Source organism: Anopheles maculipalpis, chromosome 2RL, assembly GCF_943734695.1.
Source record: "Anopheles maculipalpis chromosome 2RL, idAnoMacuDA_375_x, whole genome shotgun sequence".
Taxonomy (NCBI): Eukaryota; Metazoa; Arthropoda; class Insecta; order Diptera; family Culicidae; genus Anopheles; species Anopheles maculipalpis.
Window position 1 is genome coordinate 78,402,019 of NC_064871.1, and position 26,980 is coordinate 78,428,998.

General features: G+C 45.6%; 7 protein-coding genes across 8 annotated transcripts in view; 4 read left to right on the top strand and 3 right to left on the bottom strand.

Moving 5' to 3' along the window:
- LOC126568579 (histone H3.3A-like) overlaps positions 1 to 26,980 on the top strand; it is a 537,920-nt gene that overhangs the window by 181,852 nt on the left and 329,088 nt on the right. The gene's annotated exons all lie outside the window — the stretch shown is intronic.
- The window catches only part of LOC126568029 (glycosyltransferase 25 family member), a 376,451-nt gene that overhangs the window by 39,642 nt on the left and 309,829 nt on the right, over positions 1 to 26,980 (bottom strand). The window lies entirely within an intron of this gene.
- The window catches only part of LOC126568601 (uncharacterized), a 447,537-nt gene that overhangs the window by 28,635 nt on the left and 391,922 nt on the right, over positions 1 to 26,980 (top strand). The window lies entirely within an intron of this gene.
- On the top strand, positions 846 to 8,828 carry LOC126568471 (uncharacterized). The gene is made up of 3 exons (XM_050224956.1): positions 846 to 1,004; positions 8,224 to 8,562; positions 8,635 to 8,828. Exons 1-3 carry the CDS (start codon positions 872 to 874, stop codon positions 8,826 to 8,828), a joined length of 666 nt encoding a protein of 221 aa, XP_050080913.1. The 5' UTR covers positions 846 to 871.
- On the bottom strand, positions 10,896 to 17,829 carry LOC126567734 (mediator of RNA polymerase II transcription subunit 1). The gene is made up of 4 exons (XM_050224002.1): positions 17,488 to 17,829; positions 17,276 to 17,409; positions 12,812 to 16,845; positions 10,896 to 12,732 (listed from the first exon to the last, which is right to left on the bottom strand). Exons 1-4 carry the CDS (start codon positions 17,818 to 17,820, stop codon positions 10,940 to 10,942), a joined length of 6,294 nt encoding a protein of 2,097 aa, XP_050079959.1. The 5' UTR covers positions 17,821 to 17,829; the 3' UTR covers positions 10,896 to 10,939.
- LOC126567949 (uncharacterized) lies at positions 19,024 to 21,469 on the top strand. Its single transcript, XM_050224328.1, has 5 exons — positions 19,024 to 19,071; positions 19,141 to 19,258; positions 19,323 to 20,800; positions 20,888 to 21,154; positions 21,230 to 21,469. The coding sequence occupies exons 1-5, from the start codon at positions 19,024 to 19,026 to the stop codon at positions 21,467 to 21,469; spliced, it is 2,151 nt and encodes a 716-aa protein (XP_050080285.1).
- On the bottom strand, positions 21,962 to 26,133 carry LOC126567520 (facilitated trehalose transporter Tret1-2 homolog). Its single transcript, XM_050223739.1, has 5 exons — positions 26,117 to 26,133; positions 25,431 to 25,683; positions 23,400 to 23,535; positions 23,114 to 23,322; positions 21,962 to 23,044 (listed from the first exon to the last, which is right to left on the bottom strand). The coding sequence occupies exons 1-5, from the start codon at positions 26,131 to 26,133 to the stop codon at positions 21,962 to 21,964; spliced, it is 1,698 nt and encodes a 565-aa protein (XP_050079696.1).

Genomic DNA, 26,980 nt, shown 5'->3' on the forward strand with positions numbered 1-26,980 from the left:
TACGTTCTTATCTTGCATTATCCACCTTTCTACCACAAATTCAACATTTGCATAGTCTGTCTGCCGTTTAAGCCAGTTTAAAATAGAATAGTGGAATTTTGCTCTTCAAATTGCATAGCTTTAGGCGCAAAAAACTTGTACTTTTATGTGACTTTTTATTTAATTGCAGTAATATGTACATGATGTAGGTTTTTCTATTGATTATAATTAAATCTCTCTCAGGCTACGTAATGAAAAAAGCGGCTCAAATATTACCCACAAACAATAATGAGTCCCAAATTTTTAACTCATACTCTGTAAGGAAGCGAGAGCTCACTGGTTGCGTGAGCACATAATCAGCTCACCGTGTGAGAATATCATAACCCTCACTCACCATTGGTGAGACCATCACCACCAGCAGCAGCCATTATGCGTGTGGTTTGCGTGAGCGTACGAAGCGAATCATCATCGAACCTGCCATAATGTGAGTCGTACGCAGCTGCCGTTTATCATCTCTGGCAAGCGCGGCAAGCCAGAGAAATCGGCGACGAACGGCGCTATAAGGTATAAAAGCCTCAGACGAGCACCGGAAAGCGCAACAATCGTCCACCAGGCATCAACCGTTGTGCACCCCAGCAGTATCCGGCAGCATTCACAGCCATTTCGCTTCGGAGTGTTTCTTTCGAAGGAACACGAAACTAGTACAAATTACAGTCCTAAACCCTAAAAAAGACCGTGACAGTGAGTTCGTGCAGAGTAATAAGCGGATAAGCGGATTTGTGTTCCAATTTCGTTCCAAAACCCCTACCTAAACTACAGTGTGATCGATCTCGAACCTCGTTCGACACGGTTCCTTATCAAACGAAAGTGATCGTCACACCACGTACCAGAAATGGTGAAGCTTCATCTCGTTTGTGGCGTGCTGCTGTTCGCCTTTCTCGGCTGGGCTCACGGGTTGCCGGTGAAGGAGCAGGAGCTAGAGGAGGTCCTGACCAAGCTGCAGGAGCTGAAGCGACTGAACGATGGTAATGATCGGGTGAACATTCTTGTCCATCGCCAGTATTTGTTACATTCCTTCTGTCAGTGTGTGTCCAACCACCAACCAAGTGCTGTCAAAAATTGTCCTCGTGCCGTCCGTCCATTCGTTTTCCAAATGTACTACCGTTCGTGATATTGTCGAATTTTTCTGTTCCATCCATGTTTGTTACTGTCCAAATTAATGTTTCGAGTTCTAGGGTTGGGAGGAATTATTCACGTGTGTTATTAAAAGATTATTTAAAAAAAAATGGCGCCTCATTCAACAGATTGCATTTGCTGCATTCCATTCCCACTTGTTGCATTTTTTCTTAGCTACAGCTGAGCCATCATATACTCTTACTTTTCCCTGGTGTTCCCTGAAGGAATTGGATGTTCATTTCCGTTCCGCGCTGCAGACCCGAGCGCTGCACTGAGAGCTCAGTGTGGAGAGGTGTGTTTTACATTTTAATCAAAACACACCACCATATCATATCATACATCACCATCTGTCGCCGCGGGCAAAAGGGTCACGCGAACAGCCTCCGGGGCTTTCCTTGTGAATGAATATCTCCGGACATTCCTACCTTTTATTTCTATCCCGGACACCACAGGGCGCTTACTGTTGCACGTGGTCACAATCCATCTTCAATGGAGGCGCCCAGTGTTTCATCCCTTGCAGCGTGCTGTTGTCTTCTGTTCGCACGCAATTAGTTCGCGATGAAGCGCGGTTAGAAGGGGAAGTGCGATGAAGTGCATTAAGGGGGAATGGGGAAACTCGGAATGCATAGATTCCGAAATGAAGGCCGAAAAATGTGACACAAAAATTTAAAATGACCTTTTTTCTTCAAACCACTCTCTCAAACTAGCCTCTGCGTATTGGGGCGCAGCTGCACAGCTGTTTCATGAGATCATTTTTATGATTATGAACAGCTTGGCCAACCTTGGTTCCCGGACAGCCTTGTAGCGCTATTGTAGTGTTTTATTTAATTTGATAAACATTCCAGCACTGAAGCAGCAGCCGAAGCAAAGCAAAAACCACTGAAAGGAAAGCATGAGGACTAAGTTGGACAACATTTCTGCGTTAAGGAGGATATCGGTGCAGGGTAGAGCATAGGGGTGGCATTTAAACTATGCACACTCTAAATCGTAACGTGATCAAGCATTATGTAGTTTAATCATACTCGATTCACATTCGAAAGGTTGTATGTGAATGGGGTCAAGAATTGAATATTCTAATTAATTAATTTTATTCATTTTTATCGAACTGATTGAAGCCCGTTTGCGCTCCAGCATAAGAAAGTTTTAGAAAATTTATTAAAAACTATAAAACCCCAAAATTGTTTGATAAAAGCATCAAGTGAAGCTTTTCTAACAATTCTTCTTAATATTAAAATTTTTTTTTTCATCTAAAAAAGCGTTTTTTGGACAAATTTATCCACCTAAACTCTAGATAATTGATCTTTAAATTGCACCAAAACAACCGGCTCTTCCAATATCCTTTTTTTCCGCATCGACTGATTTCCCATAGCCGACCCCATTTTCCCAGTGTATAATTTATTATTTTAATAAATTGTCTTCAGCTCCCAAGGCAAATCGAATTCGGTTAAGATAATTTCCATACCCCAAGCCTCCCGTCTCTCTCAACGGCTTTTTTCCACTTCCCCCCATAATGCAATAAGGTGGATAAGGATGCAGCTCGAATGAATGGAGGCGCCTAGTCGCTTGTACGCCCTGTGTGTGTAAGGAGCAGCAAAAAAAAAAACACCGCCGACACAATTCCCACTGTTATCATCGCGCTTGGGGAGAGCAACTGGTTCGTTTTTGCTTCTTAGACCACCCAACACCACCCTTCCCGACGGGCGGACGCAATGTGCTTCAATTTCCCGCTTCGGTGATGCTTTTTCCGGTGCGGTTTTCCGGTATCTAGCCCGCATTGTTCTCCCGTTACTCGTTGGAGGGAGGGCAGCAGAGGCGTTTGTAACACAAGAAGAGGCAAAATTTTCTTAATGTAAAGGAAGCTGGCGCAATTTGGAAAGTGTTAAACAAACGTACTTTCCCGGCCAAAGCCTATAACAGTGGGTGCTTCCATTGAAACAAAAAAAAAAACCAACACCAGTCCACATTAAAGTGCTTCCCGGCAATGATTTTTCTGCTTCCGGGGGTGCGAACCGTTGACCGAGAAACCAACACTAACCTTTCCACTATAACGAGGGTGAGTTGTAGAGCTGGTTCTGAGTTGTTTTTTTTTTGCCCCCTCCGCCACTCACTAACACTCATACACGTGGAAAATAATGGTAAACTTAAAATTACATGAAAACATCATCAAAGCACGCAGCATGGTTGCTATTGGACACCATGCCATCTCACATGGTGAACCCCACTAGCACCTCCCGAGCACCAGCGTGTGTGAGGCAACGTGTGTTTTGCCACAATTGTAACGATTCAGGGGCGTCCGAGTTCCTGTTGCTGTTGCGTGATGATCCAATAGAGCCGATTGTTGCTTTCGCCTGCAACAGAACTGATGGCAAAAGGGCTCTTCGGATGCGTAATACTGCCGTTTGCATTACTCATCACGGGTGGGAAAAAATGGAATTCAAGTGCTTTGCACACGCTTTGCCCTCCTCCCCCCCCCCCCCCCCCCCTATATGGTTGAAGCGCATGTTCTGAAGAGGACATACAGTCGTTCAGTGGCAGCATCAGTGGCACCTTCAGTCGAGAGCAGAGCTCATACTGTGGCGCGTAATCCACTCGAATCGCTCGATCGAAAGCTCGATCGAACACGGCATGAGATGTCACATTCCACGGCTCTTTAGAACAATACAGGCAGAAATTTATTCATTTCGGTTTTTAGTATGCTACAAACAATATTTGATGAGCCACAGCTGGAGGGTTTTTTCACGATTTTTTTGTAACTCATTTTTAGCGAGGAGCAAATGTTTTCTTTCAAATCCCTCCAACGGTATTGTTAGGTACTGTTGGGACAAAAATGTATATATGTACTACAGGTTGCGTTTTACTAGTACAAAAGAGAGTGATCTGCATCTTGAGTAGTAACAATTTAGGAGTAGTTAACAATTTAAAATTCTACGCCATAATTCTGAGGGTGGTAGAGGCATCCGCGGTGTCGGACCGTTTCCCCGAAGTGAGGACTGACTCTGCAACTCTATCTCTCTCTGCTATCAAAAACTCTAGTAAGAGCCTTGATGGCAGACGTCATTCAGCCAAGAATTAGAAGAACGCTAAGTCACTTGAGTTCGTTGGAGGGTTTTAAATGCGTTGCTGGAGATCTTTGGAAGATTTGAAGAACATGTTACTTGGTGAATGGTCTAAATAGAATTTTTCTTAACAAAATGTAATGAAATCCCTCCCAATTATTCAGATAGAAGTCAATCAAACCCTTTCACTTTTGAAAGTTCTAGTGCTAAAGATAAAGAAGTAGAGAATTGCCAATTTTATAAACAACAGGACGCAAGATTTACATTCTTACCTCACTGTATGCTGTCCATACATTTTTTTAACAGTATTTTCTCTTTTTTTGCCACGCTTTCCTTCAGTAACAGTAGCACAATAGTACACTCAACAAGGTTTTTCACCTATTTTTTACAACCACCTTAAAAAAAGTATTTTTTCTCTGTTTTTCACAAATCTTACTGGCGGCTAGGCGTCTCCATTCAAGCATTTGAATTTCAGTTTGAATTTGACGGTTCCACCTTAGTTGAAAATTTAGATAAACAGCAATATAGCAGCTGATTAGCACTATCCTTCAAAGGAGATTTTATTAAACGTGTTTTTTCTTACTTAATCTTATTATTCCATTTTTCCTCCTTGTAAGTGGAAATGATGCTTTAATTCGTCATTAAATTTTGTAATAACTTCTCAAAGAATGCTCCTATGTATAAGAAGCGTTTCAAGTTCAAATGCACATGCCCGGCTCAACAATGCAACACACATCGATTTTTAGATCATTCGAAGAGCTTCAAACTTTACCCCTCCACAGTACACTCTCACCCAGTGTCACATGTTCTAATCAACTTCAAAATTGTTCAACCTTCACCTACAACGTGCGCCTTTTTTTCCGTGTTGCCATTTACCTACCGTTCGGCAACGTAGTATTGGCAAATCAACACTGTAACCAAAGATTCGAACGAGTGTGCAGTGCTCGGAAAAGTGCAACATTTGATTGAAGGCGATTCTGGACAGCAACGAAAAAAAAAGGGGTAAAGTGTTGTGTGCAGAGTTTTTCCAGTTGTACGGTTTATGCAAACTTTCCCCAGGATGGTTCGAAGGGTGAGCAAGCTTGTTTGAGTTTCAACTTAATACTTTTCGCAAAAAGTTTATTTATTAAGTGATAACGGGTAGGGAAAGCGTGAAAAAATCGCTTCGCATTTAACCATTCGCATTGCTTATGATACAGCGGAAAAAAAGCAAACCTTCCCAAGTAGAGGGATAATTCCGTAACTTTAGCCCATTTTTTTTTTTTTGGCCCACAACCGAGAACTGTTCTGTCTGTTCTGTGTGGATGTTTGTGCCCTCTCCCGTTGTGCGTTTGAATCGCACAATAATTTAATCAACAAATTTTGAACACATTTCAATGCTATTGGGCTAGTTTTTGCGGTAAAGTATTTCAATTACAGCAAACTCGTGCCTGTTGCTACAGTAGCATAAACAATTCGAAATCTCCCTACAAAGATGCCCAAAACGACGCTCATCCCTCAAGCAGCGATCATCCGCACAAAGCACATGTGGTTATCCTGCTAGGATGATTCGTTTGATCCCTGCCTGATGGGAGGGAGTCTGTCACTATGTCACCAACAAAGAGTCAGCCTTGAGTTTTGTAAAATTACATTGTGATGAAATGAGGCTCGTGAAGGAATCGGCTGGAATCTTTTCGAATTTCCAAATGGTCATGATTGCGCCCTAAATTTGATGCATTTATGCTTATTTTGGAGTAACAATTTGGGAGCCAAAATAAAAAACCCCGGCGAGATTGAGACGATGTTGAATTTAAGATCAAATAATACATAAAATAGACTGAATTTAAAGAGATAAGTTCTAAGAATGTTTTAAAAATCGCTTAAGATCATGCCACGTTCATAAATATTCCCAGGAACTAGTTAACGCTAAAACTGCACCCGAACGAATCCTAAAAGACTTCCATTTAATACAATTTATACATCGGAGCGAGCTAGACAGCTTATCAGGACATTTGAGCTCTCAGTCTTAATTGAGTACCTGTCTTGGAACGGTGTAGATTGGATTATGAAAGCATAAATTCAGGCGCTACACACCAACATTCACCCCCACCCCCCACCCACCCACCCAAAAAAACATTATTAACGATCAACAACATAAAAATAACTTTGTTTATCGCACCTCATCTCCACCGCTAAACTTGCGAATGACACCAAAAACCATAGCGCCATCTATCGTCCGGGGACTCGTTGCAGTTAAACCGCCCCAAAATGATGCTGTGACACCTTCGAAGTGGTGGAAATCCCACCTGATGCTCAATTATTCATCGCTTTATTCTATTATTACACAAACACGCACCGAAAGAAGCGCATAATAATCGTAAAAAATTCCGCTTGTCACCGAAGACGCGCACGGTAACGAGTTTAATTACATTTAACCATAATCAATCACTTGAGCGTTAAGTAGAAGTACACAGTGCGTGTGTGTCTGTCTGTATGTGTGTGAATGTATTTTTCTATCTGTCTGTGTCTGTCTTTGTCCCGCGTCCAGTGTTTTTCGTGAGCTCGTCGGCTTCAAACTGATCGTCCAATGTGTTGTCGTCCTAAGGGAGAGAGTGTGTTTGTCCCCGTTATGTGTCCCCCCATTGTGTCCCAGTGTGTTGTAAGTTCAAACCACAACAAGAAAGTGGTAGTGGATCCATACTAATTCATTACCATTATTCCTCCACACCCGTTCTTACCTCGCACGGGTACCACTAACCTGTGCGGCTATCCAGAGTACCTCTTCTACAATCGAATCCTGCTCAACTCGGCCGGCATCTATGATGGTTCGTTCTCGGCCGTACCACGCAACGGTGTAGGCAGCCCGTTTGGCCGGAACCAGCGTTCGCTCGATTCGATCGGTGGTGGAAATCTGCTCAAACGAGCCTCGCTCGATTCGATCGGTGGTGGAAATTTGTTGAAAAAATAAACCTTCCAGGCAAGGCAAGATAGGTGGAGGGCGAGAGCCGGTGAGTCCCGCTCTCCTCCCCTCCCTTCGTCGTACGTTTTACACCTTATCGAAGCAATCGGAAGCTGGGAATGGTTTGCTTGTTTTGTTCACAATAAAAAGGGAAAGTTAATAAGTTAATATTAGATAAATTACCACGCCCATGTGTCCTGACCGCCATGTCCTCCCCCTTCCTCGGTAAACGGATTGTTAACACAAAACCCCTACAAAACTTGCAAAACAAAAAGAACGATCATAATCAAACACAGCGTAACAAGATGATCAGGACAAAAAATTATTTACCTCTGTGGCTAGTGTCTGCCGTCTTACTTGTTACTATGCGAGGGTTGCACACGTATCGTTTTGTAATGGCGGATTGCGTGTGGGTGAAATATAATATTTGTAGCCTTCAGACAAACATCGAGCTGGGAAACAGGTTAGCGAGCAGCAAACAAGCGCACAAACAAACAAGAAAAAGCAACAATCAAACAAAATGTACAATAAAGCCCTGAATGCAAAAAGTCTCTACGGAGCGAATGTAAGTGAGGGGAAATTTTGAAACACAAAGGAAGAGGACATCCGAAACCATTAAAAAGGAACTGAGAGAGTGTTTTTTTCAGGTGAAAATAGGAGCGTTGGGGATCTTGGTAGGCTGAAAAATACTGTAAGCACGATTATTCTCATTCAGCAGCTGTTAAGCAGCTTCTAAGCTGTTTAAAACGCGCTTTCACTGCGGTTATCGTTCTTAAGCTCATGTGGCAGCGTCAAAGCGTCACTAAGAAGCTGCTTTGAAGCTGTTGGTGTAATAAAGAACCTGACAGGGTTGATATTTTGTGCCGGCTTGGTGTCATCGATGGAATTCTTCGTGTGTAAGCCATAACGCCATTAAAGAGGACCCTGAAAAGACGCAGAATAAATGATTAAATTAACAATTTAGTATCATCAAAATGACGGCAACAACTTACATCCGAAATAGTTCCTTTATCTGTTGGCTTTTTTTCATTCTTCTAACTAACTGTTTTTACTTCACACTAACCCCGAGACTAGGCCAACTAAAGCAAGTCAATGAGGAAAAGCTGCAGCTCAGCACAACTTCCGGACAGCGGCCAGCTGGATCATCACCGGGTGCCGTTTCTACCGCAACTACTGGCTACAAAGCGAAACGTTCGCTCAACAACTCCGACCGGCGGACACTGCTGTACAACTACTATTCGCGTGGATTGGCCCCGATGTACGACAAGCGCAACTTTGACGAGATTGATCGATTCGCACGGTTCAACGGTAAGCGCAACCTGGACTACGAACCGTCGTACACCGGATCGATGGATCATGGCTACAATGGACGCTTCAGCAAGCGTAACTTTGATGAAATTGATCGTTTTAATGGTAAGCGCTTACTACCACAGCCGGTGCTAAACGCATTGCTTAAAACTCTTCTTTCGTTCCGCTCTCAAACAGCAGGCTTCAACTATCGTCTTAATGGAGACGATATGGCCACGATCGGTAAGCGCAACTTTGACGAGATTGATCGATTCGGACGGTTCGCCTTCAACAAGCGATACTTCCCGGAGGTAAACGAGCTCAGCCCCGGCAACAATCTGAAGCACGATCTCTCGGAAGATATGGCCGTTATTAATGAATATTCGCAGTAAGGCGAGGTACTAATACGCGCACGCAATGTGAAATTGGAAACACTGTCCCTGGCGTCCCTTTCGCACCATCATCCTCCCTATTGCTAAGCAGCACACCGAGAGGCACACTTTCGTTAGTTTTTAGCAGCAAATATGGTAACGAACAGGATATGGAATGATGGCTAGTGTAATAATGATTGTTGTGAGTTACATTCAAAAAGAAAAAAAAAAGAGTCTTTATTGAAACAAATAGAAACTAGTTCACTACTCTTGTAATAAAAACTTAAAACAAGAAGAAAAACGTTCTAATAAATATTAAATACTATCGAAAGATGGAGAGTGATACGAGAGCGGATGGATAAACGCAACAAAGAAAACCCTTACTTTAAATTAGTTTCAAATATAAGTTGTAAAGTATGACGAAAAAAGCCAAATAAATAAATGAAAGATTGAAAAAACAACAATGAAAGACAACAAAAACGAAAAGAAAAGAAAAAATTAACATAAACACTTGCAAAAAAAATACTGAATAAACTTAAAATGCTAATTGATGTGTGTTTGCAGCTCTGAGACGAGGATTCGATTTCTCCTTCTCCTCACCTTCTACTGCGTTTACTTCTACTTCTTCCCGGTTCCTTGCGCCCTTTTCTGATGACCTTACAAGAATATTAAGTTTTTCGACAACGCCAACCTCAACAGAGCAATCATCAGCCATTTATGGGAGAAGGGATGCAAGGATCGGGCTAGGGTGTTCTTATTGTAGCCAAAACCGCATCTCACGGTATGCTGTATGTTTGGCAAAAAGATGTGCGGCCCAAAAATGCATCCAACGATATAGTGTACGCCCAGATCGGACCAGAAATGAGCGAGCTATTGTTAATTTTTCACGGGAATGCTGTAGTTTTCCTTAATAACTGGATGGTCCTGGTCCTTTTGAGATTTCTCGCATACCTTTGGATGTGTCTTTGAGTCGCGCATCTTTTTGCGGAACACCTCATCCCGATCCATCCATCCCTTCACCCAGTTTTTGTGGAAAAACGGTTCGATTCCGATTTTTTCTGACGGTACCGACGATTCCAGACGCTTCCGGATGGAATCGTCGATATGATTGCTTAGGAGCTGCTTCGGAACTGGAATCACACGATCGAGAACCGTGGGTGCTAGTGCTTGAGAGTCACTCTTCCGAAATGGTTTGTCAGGTATTAGATTATTTCTAAAGTCATTTCATGCCATTTCTTTCATCTGCAAATCAAATCAATGCACATTTTTTGGTTTTGTTATGCTATTCTTCACCTTTTGCACCGTTTTTTTTATTGTTGCGTGCAGTTTTAGAAAAGCTTTTGCTTTTTTTGTTTTATTACCTTTCATTTTTCGCTGCTGCTACTGCACACTCTCTCGCTAGTAAGTATGTATATTAAACCTGGATTTCCTGTTTTCCTAACCTCATTCATTTGCCGTTTACTACACGGTACCTTTCATTTGTTCCATTTCTTTTTTGCTGCTTGCCTTCCTTCCCGCTATTCGTTCTAATCGCTCTATGTCTATCGCATTTGTATGCTAAATCTCATCCTCGTTCAATCCATGCAGTGCAAGTGCAAAACTGTGCTGGATGGTGATAAATTTCTTTAATGTACATTTACACATTTTCTCGCACGATTTGTTACAGCACGTCAGCAGCAACGCAAACTTCAAAGTAGTGTGTGTAAGTGTTGTGAATACTACTACTACTTCTTTGTTGCGGTGGCACGGTTTTATCTTCTAAGAGTGCATCCTGCGTACGAATTTCCCCTTTCTAGATGGACCACTACTTTATTCCATTCTACGAAAGAAACCGTTTCGTTTGTATCGTCTCGTGTCTCTTCTCATCTTATTCTACGATAACTTGGGTGTGCTCCTTGTGTCATGATCATGATCTAAATTTCACCTATAAATTAGTACGTAAATCTTCGGAAAAAAAACAACGATACGCGTTCAAGGACTTTTTCCTTCTTTTGTTGTGTGAGTAAGGCGCGTAAAACATATTATCCTAAAACTTCCTTTACCTCGCGTGTGGGGCAGTATGCGTTCTTCCTGTTTCCTGTTGCTCAGTAGCTTCGAACCATCCACGTCATGCCGTGGCCTCATCCTGTATGTCATTTACTACCTATACCGATCAGCGCTTCGTCCATTAGCTCGTCATCGAGTCCAACGCCACCACCGCCAGGCCCACCACCGTGCGTGGACGATGCATTAGAGTGAGGTGAGGTGAAGGGTAGTGGAGAGGGAGCGGGCGATTTAACCAAATGCACCGAAACAGCTGCCGGTGAAGGAAGATTGTTTAGGGCAGAACCCGCTCCACCGACGATGTGATTGTTTATATGATTGCTATGATGGTGCAAGTGGCCAGTGTGATTGTTGAGCAGACTGTTGGGCGGTGGAAGGACACCACCGGCAGCAGCGGCACCAGTCTTTGCGGCCAGTGCTGCTATAAGCTGCTGAGTACTGGTACTATCCAATACGGGTGATTGTCCACCGGCCGAACCACCCATTGCACTCATCATCATCATCGAAGCCATCGAGGTAACAACGGGCGGTGTACAAACGTCACCACCACCAATACCATCCTGCGAAGAATGGGAATGATTCGATATCGTACTGCTCGGTCGCGATGGTGGTCGCATTAGCGAACCTGCACTAGATGATCCCAAATCACCATCGTTGGACGCACCACCCGAGACGGGAGATGGAAACGGTGGCAGCACCATCGAACCTGTTGTCGTCGGTGTTCCCGGAGCAGATCCTGGACCGGATCGAAATCCATCCCTACTGGCACTTCCTCCCGACAGCATACCGGGAGATGCACGTCCAGCGGCAGGAAACATATTTCCATCGGAACTGTTCGATTTGCTCTGAAGCGTTCCATCACTGCCAAACATCTTCTGGACAATGTTCGGAAGGAGTGGATGTAGTGCAGCGCCACCACCATCGACGGACGCTCCGGAGGCAGCTGAGCCCATTTTACTACCACTCTTAGCTGCAGCTCCAAGCAGGTCAGACAGCAATCGAGCACTTGCATCGCCGGATGGAGATGTAGCGAACGTTCTTAACGGTGAGGATCCAACCGCCGATTGTGATGAAGATGTAATAGGTAGCTGTTGCTTCTGTTTCCTCGCGACAGACTCCTTTACACTCTTGCCCGTACCCTCATTACTATCGCTGTGTCCAGTGCCACCAGCAGTAGAGTTGGTGTTAGAGCGCGCCGAAAGTTTCGGTATTTGAAACTTTGTGTCAAGTGACTTCGCAAAGCCCTCCATATTACCCATCGATCCGGTTGGATAGCCAAGCATCTTCATAATCGATATCGGATTAACTAACGCAGAAGATGTCCCAGTCCCTCCACCTCCAGACGCTCCACTCAACATCGCACCGGTCAACGACGTAGCGGATGATGACTTCGAACGACCAGGACCACCTTTCTCCTTCGACGAATAGGACGAACTGGCTGGGTTCGATGTGGACTTCGGTGAGCTTACCTTGGAGGAAGCTTTCATACCGGTACCACCACCACCACCAAGCGAACCGAACGAGTTCGACTTCTGAAACGGTGTCTTGGACGAACTAGACGAGGAGCTGGTGTAGTGTGGAGTCTTCGTCGACGAGGGGAAGGCTCCACTGAAGGAGGTAGTATGGTTCGGTTGCTGCTGTTTGGACGAGGCAGGACCACTGGATACGCCAGACTTTAGGCCAGATTTGTTACCACCGGATTTCGATCCGCCACTGCTACTATTGCCGGAGGAGGAGCTTTTACTGCTGGAACCCTTCTTGTTCTGGATTGTCAGCTTGATGCCGTCCGAGCTGGGCTTTACCATGTACTCGGACGCTTTCCCGCTGGTCAGCGCTGCCGTCAGGGATGGAGCACTCGTCAGGGAACTGGATTGGGTTAGGGCTGGAATGGGTGAAAAGATCACGAGCGACGGTGTGAGTTAAGGAAAGGGAGTCAAAGATGGAGATTAGTTATAACTTACCAGCACCAATGGTTGTCGTGGAAGAAACACAATTGACCAGAGATCCGGAGCCTGTCGCTGATAGTAAACTGCTTCCCGACTTGGAAGCATCTTTAATTGTGCCGCCACTTAGCGATCCAAAGCCACCAATGTTTAGGCCCGCACCGATACCACCAGTACCAGCCACCATTATCGGTGTGCTCGTCGTCTGTTGAGTGATCGTCATTTCCGGCAGTACCAGGACTGCTTCATCGTCCGCAGATTGTGCCGATTTGAGCTTATCGATCACGGCACTTAACGATCCACCCAATCCTGTGCCACCGGCTGAAGATGGTGCTTTACGGTTTTTTGCAGCCTGCAGAGCTTGCAGCATTGAACTAGCTGTGGTTAACCCCGATCCTGGAAGTCCCAGCATACCCAACGAAGATGCTTGTACAGGACCGTGTCCAGTAAGATCAATCATTGGCGCGACGGGTGAACTAGAACCGGAGTCTCCCATCGAAATCGTCATCGAAGGCCCAGTAGTTGCAGCCAATTCGAGCTGTTTTAACTTCAGTCCCGAGGTTTTCGATCGACCACCGGTACTAGATCCTGAGCTGCTTGCTGTCAGCGATGAGCCAGTAGAGGCGCTGGTCGTGGAAAATTGAAGCGCTTTCTTTTCCGAGCGCTCCTTATCACGTTCCTTGGATGAACCAACAGAGGAGGACATGCTTACTCCACCGCTTCCTCCTCCTCCTCCACCACCACCACCACCACTCGCGTCAGATGACTTCGTTCCAGGTGAACTGCCACTAGCTGCTGCTGACTTCAACGCAGACATGCTAGGCTTCCCGCCACCGGTTGAACTACCGCCCGAATGGAGCGGATGCTTCGGAGACACCGATGAACCATGCTTGGGACTGTGAAACCCCAACGCACTGCTGCCGGTATGTTTGGGACTGCTGTGATGCACCGGACTGGCACGCTTCGGGCTAGCTTTGTTCGAAGACGATCCCGATGCACTGCCGAGACCGCTCCGATGTGGCGAAGATTCACCAGATTTGAACGGCAGCTTGTTCGGCGGACCCATTGCTAGATGGCCCGAATCATCAACCTTGCGCTTTTTCTTCTTGTCTGACTTGCTTGAACTGGACCGTTCCGACGATTCTGACGATCCTTTCCGATACCCTCCGCTACTGCTGCTTGTTGAGGATGAGGACTTTTTCGTGCTTGAGGACGTAGTCGTTAGGGATGTAGTTGACGTACTGTTGGTAAGGATTTCCGGAGCCGTTATTATCGGTGTGTTGGTTGTAACGGTTGCCGTAATGTTGGTACTTCCTGTTGTAAGAGGTATTATTTCCAACCCGGAAAGACCAATAGCTCCGATTGGTTTGTCCAGTCCACTATTCCCAGCAGCTGATACGACTTTTCCGGAAATTGGTGATACAGCTCCCAATGCTGGCTTGCCAGATGAAGGACCATAAGATGTTTTCGCCGGTACTCCGGTAGTTGGTGTCGGTTGAGTATTGCTAACCTCAGCGAAAAAGCTGCTCATTTCTGCCTCGACCAGATCGACGCTTTCTTCCACCTCATCCGATGCAGCGGAAGTGCTCGAACTGCTCGAACTGCTACTCGAACTACTGCTCGAACTGGAACTGGAACTGCTCGAACTTCGTCGTCGCTTCGCCTGGGACTGGCCGGAAGATTTTTTCATCGAATCCAGCTCGAGCGAAGCACTCTCGAGACTTTCGAGCAGTAGCGTACCCGGACAGGGCCGTTCCGACTCACCGGATGGTGCACCACCGGTCAGCGAAAACCCCGACGAGGATAGAGAAGATAAGGAGGAGGAAGAGGAAGATTGGAGCGGCATTTTGACGGGTTCGTCACCATCCTCGTTCGGGAGGACGCTCGGAAGAGGTTCATTCTTTGCCGATAAAATTATGTTTGTAAGCGTTCCACCCAAAGAGCTGCCCTTCGCTTCGGTCCCGCCCATCGGGACCGTTTCGCCGAACAGTGGCAACCCGCCGGTGTCCTCCTCCGTTGCACCGCCAGCTTGCACGCGCTGTTCGCTTTTTACTGTTACGTCTGCCACATCCTGGCTGGTAACCGTGGCCGTAGTGGTGGTGTTGGTAATGGTGACATTGGCTTTTTCCACATCTCCGCTACTACCACCAACGTCACTAACGCCACCACCACCAACGCTAAGGTTGCTATCACTCTTTGGGCTCTTACAAAAATCCTCCATGCGTCGTTTCTTTGCCGCTCCACCCGCTAACGGTTCCGGTGGCTCCCGGGTCCCCAGCCCTCCGGCCACCCTTCCATTAGCCCCCATCATCGCACCCAATCCGTTTCCGTTCCGTTCCGTGAGCATATCACAAAAATCGAGTCCTAGGCTTCCTTCGCCATTCATTAGTCCACCTCGCTGATTGCTGGTTTGCTGAGCGGATGTGCCATTAGCGGCTGCACTACCACCTCCACCAGTGCCGCCAGCCCCATCAACCGTTGATGCTGGACCACCGAGCGACGATAGGTTGAATCCATTCATGCTTCCATCTTCACTGGGTCCGGTGACCCCGCCACCACCGGGCGTTCCAGAACCATCACCACCACCTCCTGCACCTCCTATTCCGCCTCCCCCACCACCTCCACTGCCGGAAGTCGTAATAGCAGCACTTCCGAGCACATTCGGTTTAAACTTCTGCTCGTGTTCCTCCTCCCAGAGCTTCATCAACGCGCGCAGTGTCACCGGAATCGACATACATCGTTGCAAAATGGCCGAAAGACGATCCACCGTATGCTCATCGCTGGTTTCTCCCTCGCTGCAGTAGATCCGCACAACAATATTGGCAATGTTTTGCAGATCAAACTCAACCGTCGCTAACGATTCTTCGTACGGATGTATGAGCGATACGGTTATGTTCTGACAGGAGAGGGCACTCACTTCAAACACGAGCAGTCCTCCGGTGGCACCATTTTCTATCGTGTGTGTACCACCATCTAGCAGGAGTTGCAAAGCACTAGGACGACCTCCCCCGGCAGACGAGACATTCGAACGGATACAGCTCGACAGTAATTGGTTGAAAATGGCCTGCTGTCTTAGGTAGGTTAGAATTTTCGGGACGTGCTGTGGTTCGGTGAACGGGATGCTGCTCACCATCACTCCTCGGAGCAGTGGATTGTCCGTAAGATAGTAGCAATGATACTGATCCGGTAAGGACACAAGTAAACCCTTGGCAAGATCCGTAACGCTTCCACCGGAAGTGTGGTGAGCGATCAGTCCAAGAAGAGAGGTCGGTAGGCTACTACTCATACTAGCCGTTCCATCCGCAACAGCTTGCTGCTCACTGCCACCAACAATCATCCGGATCGAACGCATCATTGCACCATTAATAGGCATCGGTTTGCTAAGCCGCAGCACGAATGTGGCCGGCAGCGAGGTAGAATTGTGTTTCTCGATCGGTGTATAAATGGGCTGAACGGTTCCGGACAATGGTGCACCACTGCCACTCCCTCCATTCCCTACCAACAGTGGCTGTATTTGCAGTTTGTTCGCGCTGGACGCTTCCAACACTACGGCCACACTGCATCCGATGCGTTCTTTTGCGATCAGTTCGGCTGACAGGACGTTCATGGTACGTGTCCCTAGATCAAGCAATTCGTACGGTGCGACAAAATACGTCAGTCGCATTGGATGTCCTCCACGGCGCTTCTGCACCACTCCGAGCGGTGCCTTTAGCAGCTGCGAATGTACATCCGGAAAGTGTTGCATCGACAATGTGTACAGCGTGTGCAGATCAGTTTCGAGCGCTTGCAGAGCAACGAATGCATTCACCTTAATCTTTTTCTCTGCATTGAGCTGATAGATCGAAGCTAATCCCTCAAGCTGGGTGGTGAAATCGGCAAAGTCACCGCGTTGTAAGCATGCGACCAGCTCACTACAGCTCTGTTGCTTCATCTTGCACTCGTGGTGCACCTTTACGTCCTGCACGGTACCACCGGCTGGATCGAGTATGATCTCCAGGTAGAACATGTCGGACGAGATGAAAAGGCCGGAAGTGTCCTCGCTAAGTTTGAGACTAAAATGGAAAAAATGAGATAAAGTATAAGTGATTGTTGGGAGGTAGAGGTGGGCAAAAATAGCAAACAGGCGGAACTGGTGTCGGACGATTCCACAAAACATCGAGACCAATTCCGACAAGTAGGTGCAACCACTCCCTTCGGAACTACCCGGAACCGTTGTCTGAAACCGCCCGGAACCGTTATAACTGTCGAACCGGAACTGTTCGGGACATTTTCGGTTAGTATGAGCTTTTTTTTTTTTGATATTAAGTTCCGACCTTTCAGACTGTATCAAACGGTTCGAACGGTTTGTACAGTTCTAGCGGTTTCGGATAGAACCGTCGATTCCATTTCCTTAAAATCGAAACTGGAATCACACGTGCCGGAACCGGATCAGAACCGTAGGTATGTTTCAGAGAACCCATCTCTATTGGGAACATAACTTACCCTAGCTGTCTGGTGAGACAATCGAGTCGTTCGACTAAACCCTGCCGTGTGGTTACCTTGATGCAATACTGCATACTGTCCAGTGTTTTCTGTAGATTAGACTTTTCCACTGCGTCCAGGGCGTACCGTTTTTCCTACGGAAAGAAAACCAACGAACACATGAATCGTACGCCAAATCGCCTTCTTTTTATCCACCTTTACAACTCCCTTACCAGCAGTGACATCCGCACGGATTTGGACATCTCCGGGAAGGATTTGTACTGTGCCGATTTGGCCTTTGTCCGTAGCCGCTCCATCAGCAGCTCCATCTGCCACGTTTCATGCTTATCCCCACCGAGCAGTACCTTACCGGTAGTTCCTGCCCCACCGAGAGTGCTGCCCGTGCCGGGTGGTTTGGTGTCCGGCTTGCCGATCCCTTTACCGGCGCCCATACCACTAACGCCTCCTCCACCTCCCCCAACACCGCCAACACCACCACCTCCGTTCGCCATCAGCAGTGCAGGAAGACTTCCCCCACTGACCGCCGCAGTACCGGAAGACGACATTCTGTGTGTATGTGTGTATTCTGTACAATTGAACTCTCTGCCCCTTTCCTTACTCTTGGTGCTTTCTTGGCTAAGCTGTCCCACTTTTGTTGTCTCTAGCACTGCAACTGCTACACTCGTTCGCAGTCATCATCACCATCCTGTGCAACCCATCATCATCATCATCATCACCAGCATGACCAAAGTTCATGACAGCCGGACACATCTTCTTCCGTCGGCTTCGACTTGCGTCCGGGCCGATGCGTCCCAGGCAAGCTGCATCTAAACCGTTCGCCCTCTGTCCATCACGGAAAGCCAAGTTTTACACCAATATTCTCCAACACTTTCTCCTCAATTTCTTCTTCTCACTCATTCACTGGCACCATCTAGCAAACACACGCACGCATACACACACACATGCTTTGTTAGAAGGCACTTGGCACTTGGAAAATTTGTGAGGCCAACAGAAAAGCTTTCCTTCTGAACGGATCTTTCTCTACACGGGACACCGCTTTTTCTTTTCCTTCAACCAAGGCAACAAACGCGTATGTACCGTGACGACACAGATGTGGGAAAAAATTATGCCAGGTAGCCAAGCACCCTTCTCCTCTCTCTACTCCTGACGAACAATCGCTACCGATGCTGCTGCTGCCGCGGCACCAAGTATTTTTCCGAGCTACTTCACGAAAAACACCGAAACAACAGCGGACAGATAAACTCCACACGTTGTCGACTGTTCCGGCACCGGTTTCCAAGCGTCGGAACATACAGTTTTCACACGAGACCAAGTGAAAAGCGGAGCAATTTTCCGTATGTATCACGACGGACGAGGTAAATAAATGGCTGCCTTCGTCACGATTTGAAGGATGTGGGTTTACAGAGGGTAGTTTGGGGGTTGACAGTTTGATAGCTGTCTATTCGCGATTTGTGTTTGCTGCTTTATATGTCGATTACATTTTTCTATTTAATTAATTAAATTGAATAGTTTACAAAGTTACAACACGGTAAAATGAATGAATACTGATAAACAATCAAATTTATGTAAGAAAACCATTTATTGCAAATGCAAATAGAATTCAACTTTCGAAAGCAGGAGAAACGTTCAAGGGTGTCAAACCTTCTCTCCTATGTTTAAATCTCTACACCGTTGATGCAGTTGATTTTTTACCACAGCAACCTGATTACTTAAAATCTTGTGCCACTAGCATTTGGTCTATTTAAATCATGTCGGACGAAATAAATTCTAAACCTAGAAAATCTGTTATCATTCAGGTAAGCTAACTAAGGACGTGTTTTTTTTAAATATTGGGTGAAAATGTGCTCTGTCCTCTAAATCCCTAGCATCATAAAAGAAGAACGTCCTGGAGGTCTGATGATGCGTTTAATCGCAAGTACAAAGCGGCCGTTAAAGCCTACCACAACTACATGGAAGGATTAAATTTAATTCTCAAAGAAAAGGGTAAGAGCAAAGATAGAAATAATGGCCAGAGCGACACTTATATATTCATACATCCCCTTGTTAGAGGCGAAAATGTGCAAAATCCTGCATAAGCGTAGCACACCACTTTGGTTCCAGGAGCTAACCGACGAACAGTGTGCGATCTGTGATCAGTTCCTTGATGCGATCGCTGATGATACTGAGGAGCGCACATTTTATCGCACGGAATCGCTTCTACGAAAGCTGGGTGTATATCCTGTTTGTTCCAAAAGAATTCTTCGCACCGCGCTCATTCTCTGCAGCTGGAATGATATCTCTTTTCTCTGGATACTTCTTGAACTGCATTACATAAGGCGTCCTGGACAAGATGGCACACGTAGAGTGAAGGATTATACGATCAACGAACGATTGCTTCTTTCGGCGATTGCACATTTGGACATGATGACCACGCTACGTGGGTTGGAGAAGATTCTTCCACCAAGAAAAGCTAACGGTAGCTCACCAATGGAAGAAAAGCATACACAAATGACTAAACTTGAGTCCTCATCGTCTTGTTCCAAATCGCCTTACGCACGTCGCCAAAAGGTGATAGTTACGGGTTACACAGTCCCGGTACAGGTTCAACCACATCGGGATGAATTCCTAGGTCGCTATGAAAAGTATCGTGACCCGGAGTACGTCATACGCAATGAGGAATCTCGTTGGTTTGCAAGATACGGAGGTTCTCGCAAGAATCTCTCATCCAGTGATTACTACATCTCCGGAGAAATTTCCCGTGGTTCTTCTGCCAGCAGTGTTAGTTCAAAAAATAGTGCCAGTGCTGTCGTAATGCATCTCTTGAATGATCAAATTCGGAACATGGTAGCACGACAGGAATGTTGTGAGATGCTCTGCCCCAAGCACCACAAGCTAGACGAGCAAGGTGCACAGTTGTTGGGGATTCTGAAGCGCAATACTGCTGCGCGGGATGTCCTGATGCAGGCCGTCCGTGCACAATGTGTACAATGGGCCGATGAAGAGCTTCAGGATGATGCTAAACGTCAAGTGGAGAGTTTACTTAAGCGGCTCGTAGATGAGGCGGTAACAATGGCGATTTTGGAACCAACCAACGAATGTCCCGAATGTCGGGAACGGTTTGAGATCCAACAGAAGCTCCTGAAGGGACAAAAGTGTACTTGTGTGGAATCTGAGGGATCTGATACGCTTGTTCCAGAGATTATCGCGAACATGCGCTACTTTAAATTCTGCGACAAACCGGTACCGTTTGAGTTTGATCATGAAAAAATATTTCAGGAATATGAAGAAAAGGAACCCCGAGTTTGCCCGATTAAAAGTGCCATACATCGGGCACTCGGTGTAGACCAAACCGAACCCATCAAAGACACAGACATAGAACAAGCGATCGAGAAGTTTGCCAAGATGACTTGGGATGAAGAAAGAAAGCATTGGCAGGAACAGATGGCAAAGGATGTTCGGGAGGAATCACCCTCCACGATAACGGATCCGCTTGAAGTGGACTTCATAGAGACGCAGGATGTGTCCATTTTGCAGGATCTCTTAAAGGTAAGCAGTACACTTACCTTGGAATTATTGACAGTTGATTGTCAATCTTCATCTGAGTGTATTCTTCTCCACTTCTCCACTAAACAGCGCGCCCTTCGAAGACTTGCAGAAAATCCCATTTATCTCCTTGCATCCTTTCCATGCGTCGATCAGCTACCAATCTTGAAGGCTTGGATACGGGCTCGGTACGGAGTACCCATTAGGCCACAGGAAAGAAAGACAGCTTTACTGGAGAGCAAACATTTTTGGGACTATCTTATACCACGTGCGACCAGCATGCGGTGGCCATCGCGAAAGGATACCGGATTGCAGCTGCAGGTGAACTGGAACTATAAATCCAAGTTGGAAGCGACGGTAAGTACTTGTCTAGTTGTTTAACTTTCAACTAGGAGTAATTTCGTTTTTCACTCGATCAACTACCACCTTCAGGCGGGCAACATGATGTACAAATTCTACCGAAAGTTCAAAAACGTACAAATACAGGAGGGTCGTATATGGTGGACCAGCATGATGCCCTATCACTCCGGACCGATCCGATTTCGCCAAACGTTTTCGGCATACTTTCCCAACTGTGAACCAGAAATGATACCGCAGGTACGACCCTGGCGTCCCTACCAGTACCGAGCAATGCCGGGAGTGAAAGGCACAAGCAGTAGAAGCCGATTTTAAACACATTTTCTTCAATTTAAAACTACATATTTTCAGCTAAGGAAATGTTTTTGTGTACCATTTGTTCGTAATTTAATACCCTTTTTGCTTCTACTGGATGCATGCTCACTGGAATGGTTCAAACTGGAATGCATTAGGCTGAAGTCACTGCTCGGTCGTACGATTTTTGGTCGTAAAATTTTGTATGGGATTTAACAGATTTCGGTCGTACAACCAAAAATGTCATTTTATTTATTTTTTATCCGTCAAATCGCATACAAAATTTTAAAAAATCGTTAAACCATATAACGTACTGCTGAGCAGTGACTCTCCGGCCTTAGATTGAACTAACCTAACTAATCTACCTCTCTACAAAGTGGGCTAGAATGTCCACAGGTTTAGCTGGATATTCTGCTCTCACTCCCCCTCACAAATTAATGTAGAAATGGCCCTTACAAAGTACGGTAAAATATCACATACAAATGATTTATCGTTGCTTTTTACACCACCCGCTTATTGGCTCACCGCCAGTGGTCGACCTTCTTCTCCTCCGCTGGCCGATCCTTCCGCCGGAGCACGTTTCCGATTCATCCAGAACCAATTTCGCTGCTGGAAGTAGTCCTCAATATCGTGCAGTGTGCGTCCTTTCGTTTCTGGCAGCAACAGATACAACAGCAACGATGCACCGAACGAAGCGACACCGAACATAAGGAAAAGTCCTTGCGTTTTGAGAGCTGCTTTAGCGTAGGGGAATCCTTTCGCAACACCAAACAGAAGTAGATTGAAGATGGTGAAGAGATAACCCGCTATTTGGCCACGAATTTTCGCGGGCAATAGTTCTCCGATCATTATGCCGGGCATGGTCATAAAGCCAGTATTAGCACCGATGTAGATCAATATCAGAACCGCTGCAATATACGTGTCAGCCTGTGTTTTAGGTTCACCTGTGCGGATATACATGAAGACGGCAATTGCCACACAACTTAGTCCGGAACCAACACCACTCAGCGTAACCATCAGTCGGCGGGGCATCATCAGCAGCAGGAAGCAGTACAGGAATGTAAAGGCAAGTCGAACGATTGCCGTAAGTACAGCTGCCTGAATAGAGTTAATATCACTTCCGCCCAAATCAGAAATGATGTCCACAGCGTAGAACACCACCAGATACGTTCCCGAAAGTATTTGCAGCACATGGAACGCGTTGATAATGATAAGCGGTTTAATGATCGCCAGTTCACCGAGCGATTTCCAAAATGGTTGCGGGCGACCATTGTTTTGCTGTTGTTCCTCTTCGAAACGTTCCGTCAGTTTGTGTAGTTCCTGCTTGGCCTGTATCGGACAACCCCGGAGCCAGGTTAGTGCTTTGGAGGCACGTTCGGGTTGATCGTTGCGCGCGAGCCATACGGGAGATTCGGGTGCAAAGAAGAGGGCAATGAAGGAGAGCAGCGGTAGTACGGTACCACCCCAGGCAACTTCACGCCAGTGGAACTGACTCCCGAGTGCATACACGAGCAGTATGCCGAGCGAGTAAGACACAAAAGGTGCACCGATGAGAAGGCCACGCAAGCGTGGTTCAGCGATTTCTGCCAGCAGAATCTAGATGGGAAAAATATATATTTTCGAAATTAAATCTTTTTCTAACGGTTAAGAAGTCTCCATTCTTGCCTGTGCCGGGGCAGCTATTAATCCTACAGAGATTCCTGCTACCACACGTCCGAGAAGGAGGAGAAAATGAGAGGAAGCTGTGGCGAGCAGTACCCAACCGCTGAAGAGTGGTACGATGGCTAGTAAGAGAGCTGGACGACGACCCCAACGGTCCATTATTGGACCGGAAGCAAATGATCCGATCGGAGTCGCTAGACTGTGAACGCTTGCTGAAAAGGACAACGGGAAAAAAATTAAGAAAAAACTAAAAATTTGAAGTGTTTTCAGTAAGCTACAGGCAACTTACCAATCCACGAGCCCATCTCGATGTCGATCGCAAGGGTTTCGTTGGCATCGTAGAGCTGTGGCAATAGGACAGCTGAGTAGCCGATTGGCATGCCACAGGCGGCAGCCAACACGAGCACAGCTGATGTGAGTAGTAACTGGAAAAAAGTAAAGATTTAATAATAAGAATTCATGAGAATTGTCATAGGTGTGCCTCAACATGGATCTCCCTATAGGAATGTTACTTCCATTCATTAGTACTCGAATTTGCCATATAATCACGGCTAAGAAAGTATCAATAAATGTTCCTTCCCTGCTTACCAGGTGCTCTACCACTTCGGGGTCTTGACCTTCTAATATTCCGGACTTTCTAGTGGACGCATCAACGTCATCGATCCATCTAAGCCTGAACCTACTATGCCTTCTCTGTCGACGTGGATAACTTATAAAGTAATTCTTATGGCACGAGTAGGCCATTGGATCCTGGCGTATTTAATTCACAACAGATAGTAGAGATCTTGTGTTAGGAAAAAACTTGTCTACATCAACCCTTTAGTTTACTATTCAAGCTCTACGCCTTGATGAAGTAGCTCTTTACCCTCAGTGAGCGCGGAGCTGCCGGAAGGCCTCACCTATCACATGTTAGTGAGGAAAAATCCTGTCACGATAGCATCATGGTACAACCACCACTCTACCAATAACATTTTAACAACCATCGGAAGCCGTTTCAAGATTCGAAAAGCGATTCGGATAAGTCGGATCGGATAAGTATGAAGGTAAGCAAGGATGAAGGATTATCAGAGGCGTATCTTTCTATAATTGGACTGAGCGGCAGCGTGGGACACCCGGCTTGAAAGGGCGCAAATCGAATTGGTTGTCGTAAATACTGTTGTCCCATTAAAGGGGCCCCGAATTTCGTTGCAAATGCCTTGTGTTGAGACCTCTCATCGTTTTAAGGCGTCCAAACAATAATCTCCGCTAAGAGCCTTCAAAAGTTCTAAATCTGCCTCTGTGGATAATAAATAGTTCAGCACAAAAAATCCAATCTCCTCATCTTCCACCCACTTAAGCATTCAATTCTTCAGGGATTCATTTCATAAAGGAACAGACAGAAGAACACGCAACCGTGGCCTGATACCATCCAATCGAAAACAATCAAGCATCTCTTTCGCTTGATGCGCGCATCGATTGCGGCAATTAAACCGTGTACAAAAAATCTCTTCCAAACACAGCGAACCAAACCCGTCGTAGTTGGTGAACTTGATTGTGCTGCCACCAGCTATTGAACAAGAGCGTCATCAGGCAATGACGCTACTATTAGTGGTGATGATTGTGACATACGCATTTACATTGGGCAGGAATTGCATGAAACGATCGCAAAGCTTTATCGCGTAGATGCATGTAAAGACCCATCAGTTAAAAGAGCTGTGTGTTTGATTTGCAAACGATAAGAAACAGCTGATGGATGCAATCAAGCTGCGTTCATGCTGCGACTATAATCAGCGGAAATCGTTACCCTGTTATGACTACTTCCGAATTCAAATAAACTACATTGTAGTGCTTTGCAACCTCAATTGAACGAAGGTACGAAGAAAAAACCACTTGCAGCAGCACAATCTACGCCTAAATGATAAGCCAACGTGGGAGAAGGGTAATCGGTAGGCTAGTTAGCGATTTTATTATTTAAATCTATTTAAGTAAAATGTTTTTTCCTTTTAAATATACGCTCTTGAGAAAAGGGAAGACAGAGTTAAAATTTTTAAGCAAACACAAGAGTTATCTTTATGAGCTTGAGAGCGTTTTTATATGACGGCAACAAAAAGTTATTGCTCTGTGCAGCTTGAAGGAAATTCATCTGCAATTATTTGCATTACGATACGGTCATATGTAACGATATACGGGAATGGCCAGAAGCTTGTTCCGGTTTTTTAAGCAAACATTCAAACAAACATTCAAAGTCCCAGTTTGCCATTTGTTGATGCAACGATTAGTTCAGTTTACATTGTTTAATGTGCTAATTTACTAGCTTTTGTTGAGATTGAAGTGTACATACCTGATGGAATACCCCTTTCGTTGTGGACACGGTTACAACCTCTGCCAGTGTTTGCTGGTTAGGTTGCTGTTTGCTATCGGAATAATACGGTTCGCTGTGTTTTATCGCTTCCCTTTCTACTATTGATTCTTTCACTTTGATTTTATCGCCAAGCTCCTGTTCTTTACCGGTCCGTATGAAATCATCCGGTAGGCACAGCTCTTTTTCTAGGCATGTGCCATCCTCCGCCCAGCGATCCTCTCTCTCTTGAAAGCTAATTAGAGAACGGGAAAGAGAAATGATATTAACTAACATTTTCGTCAATCCCTACGATAACGAGTTTCATTCATTCAATGACATGGTTTTAATTCCGTTTCTCTTCGATTGGGCCAGGTGCGCTGATAAGATATCAATCGGCAACCTTGACCAACGTAAGAGAGTAAACGGTAAGACGAATGGCACGAGAATTGTAGTTTTCAAGTGGCACAAAACTAGCTGTGTCATCGCCGTGCTTAATTTGTGCTTCGTGCGAGGGAAACTGGTTTTGCTGATTTCTCTGCCTGACCTAATGCAATGTTTTTAAGCGGTGTTACGAAAGTTAAGGAGGATAGGACTTATTGCACAATATAACACCAAATTATCACGAAGGGTTAGAATGTTTTCTAAAATTAGAAAGAAAAATAAGCACATTATTCTGATATAATTACCTTTCTGTTATCTTCATGGTAGGAAAGTTTGCAACAATTTCAACTACATTCACACAATTCCGGACACGCTAACTACTCCCACCCGAAACACACTTGCACCAGACAGTTCCGTTTCTTCTCGGTGGTCAGGGAGAATTGCTTCCTGGTGCCTACGCGCGCTCCAGTAGTGAACCAGCGCGACCCGTTCGAACGTAAACGAATGACTGAAACTTTCCTCACGCTTGTAGCATACTTTACACCGCCACTGCTACGCGGCAAGACGCGCACAATAACAACATCGGCGAGCGCCGGAACAACAACGACCAGCACGCGCTGTGTTGCTTCCAGCCGGTCTCAGGTGGATGACGCGAAGGTTTTGTGTGTGCAAACCGATAAACCCACTCAAAACGTTTGTTGCAACAATTTGTGATGAATTTTGGAAGATAAATTACGATAAACACACGAGCACGTATGGAAAAAGTATTTTAAATAATCGGAGTTTGGCGGTATTTCATTTTTCACGGCAAGGGCGATATTTCTGCAGTTGAAATTTTTGATAAGTTTGTGAAAATTCTCTATTAATCTTTTTTAATTAGAATTAAGCCAGCCTTGTGCAAAATTATCCAAACAAAACGAACTTATTTTTTTCCCCGCAAAATCCGTAATCAACTCCGCTTGACAGTTCGGTTTGTTTACAGTCCAGTTTACCCGCCCCGCTTTCGAATAACACGGGCGGCCATTAGCACTTTTAGCAGCCACTCGTTTAGCGCGTTTAGCCGCCGCTAATGTACAGTGTTTTGCTATTTTTGATTTGAATATAAACCGGTATTTTTTCTGTTCCTTTTCAATCCCTTTCGCTTTCAATCGATTAAGTTTTATGCGTTT

Coding starts and splice junctions, on each gene's coding strand:
- LOC126568471 (XM_050224956.1), top strand. CDS start 872: ATGGTGAAGCTTCATCTCGTTTGTGGCGTGCTGCTGTTCGCCTTTCTC. Junction 1,005..8,223: donor GCTGAAGCGACTGAACGATG/GTAATGATCGGG, acceptor CCCCGAGACTAG/GCCAACTAAAGCAAGTCAAT. Junction 8,563..8,634: donor TGAAATTGATCGTTTTAATG/GTAAGCGCTTAC, acceptor GCTCTCAAACAG/CAGGCTTCAACTATCGTCTT.
- LOC126567734 (XM_050224002.1), bottom strand. CDS start 17,820: ATGTCGTCTTCCGGTACTGCGGCGGTCAGTGGGGGAAGTCTTCCTGCA. Junction 17,410..17,487: donor CCGTGCGGATGTCACTGCTG/GTAAGGGAGTTG, acceptor TTCTTTCCGTAG/GAAAAACGGTACGCCCTGGA. Junction 12,733..12,811: donor CACGACAACCATTGGTGCTG/GTAAGTTATAAC, acceptor CACCCATTCCAG/CCCTAACCCAATCCAGTTCC.
- LOC126567949 (XM_050224328.1), top strand. CDS start 19,024: ATGTCGGACGAAATAAATTCTAAACCTAGAAAATCTGTTATCATTCAG. Junction 20,801..20,887: donor TTTTGCAGGATCTCTTAAAG/GTAAGCAGTACA, acceptor TCCACTAAACAG/CGCGCCCTTCGAAGACTTGC. Junction 21,155..21,229: donor AATCCAAGTTGGAAGCGACG/GTAAGTACTTGT, acceptor TACCACCTTCAG/GCGGGCAACATGATGTACAA.
- LOC126567520 (XM_050223739.1), bottom strand. Junction 23,536..25,430: donor CGAAAGGGGTATTCCATCAG/GTATGTACACTT, acceptor ACTTTTTTCCAG/TTACTACTCACATCAGCTGT. Junction 23,323..23,399: donor CGAGATGGGCTCGTGGATTG/GTAAGTTGCCTG, acceptor TGTCCTTTTCAG/CAAGCGTTCACAGTCTAGCG.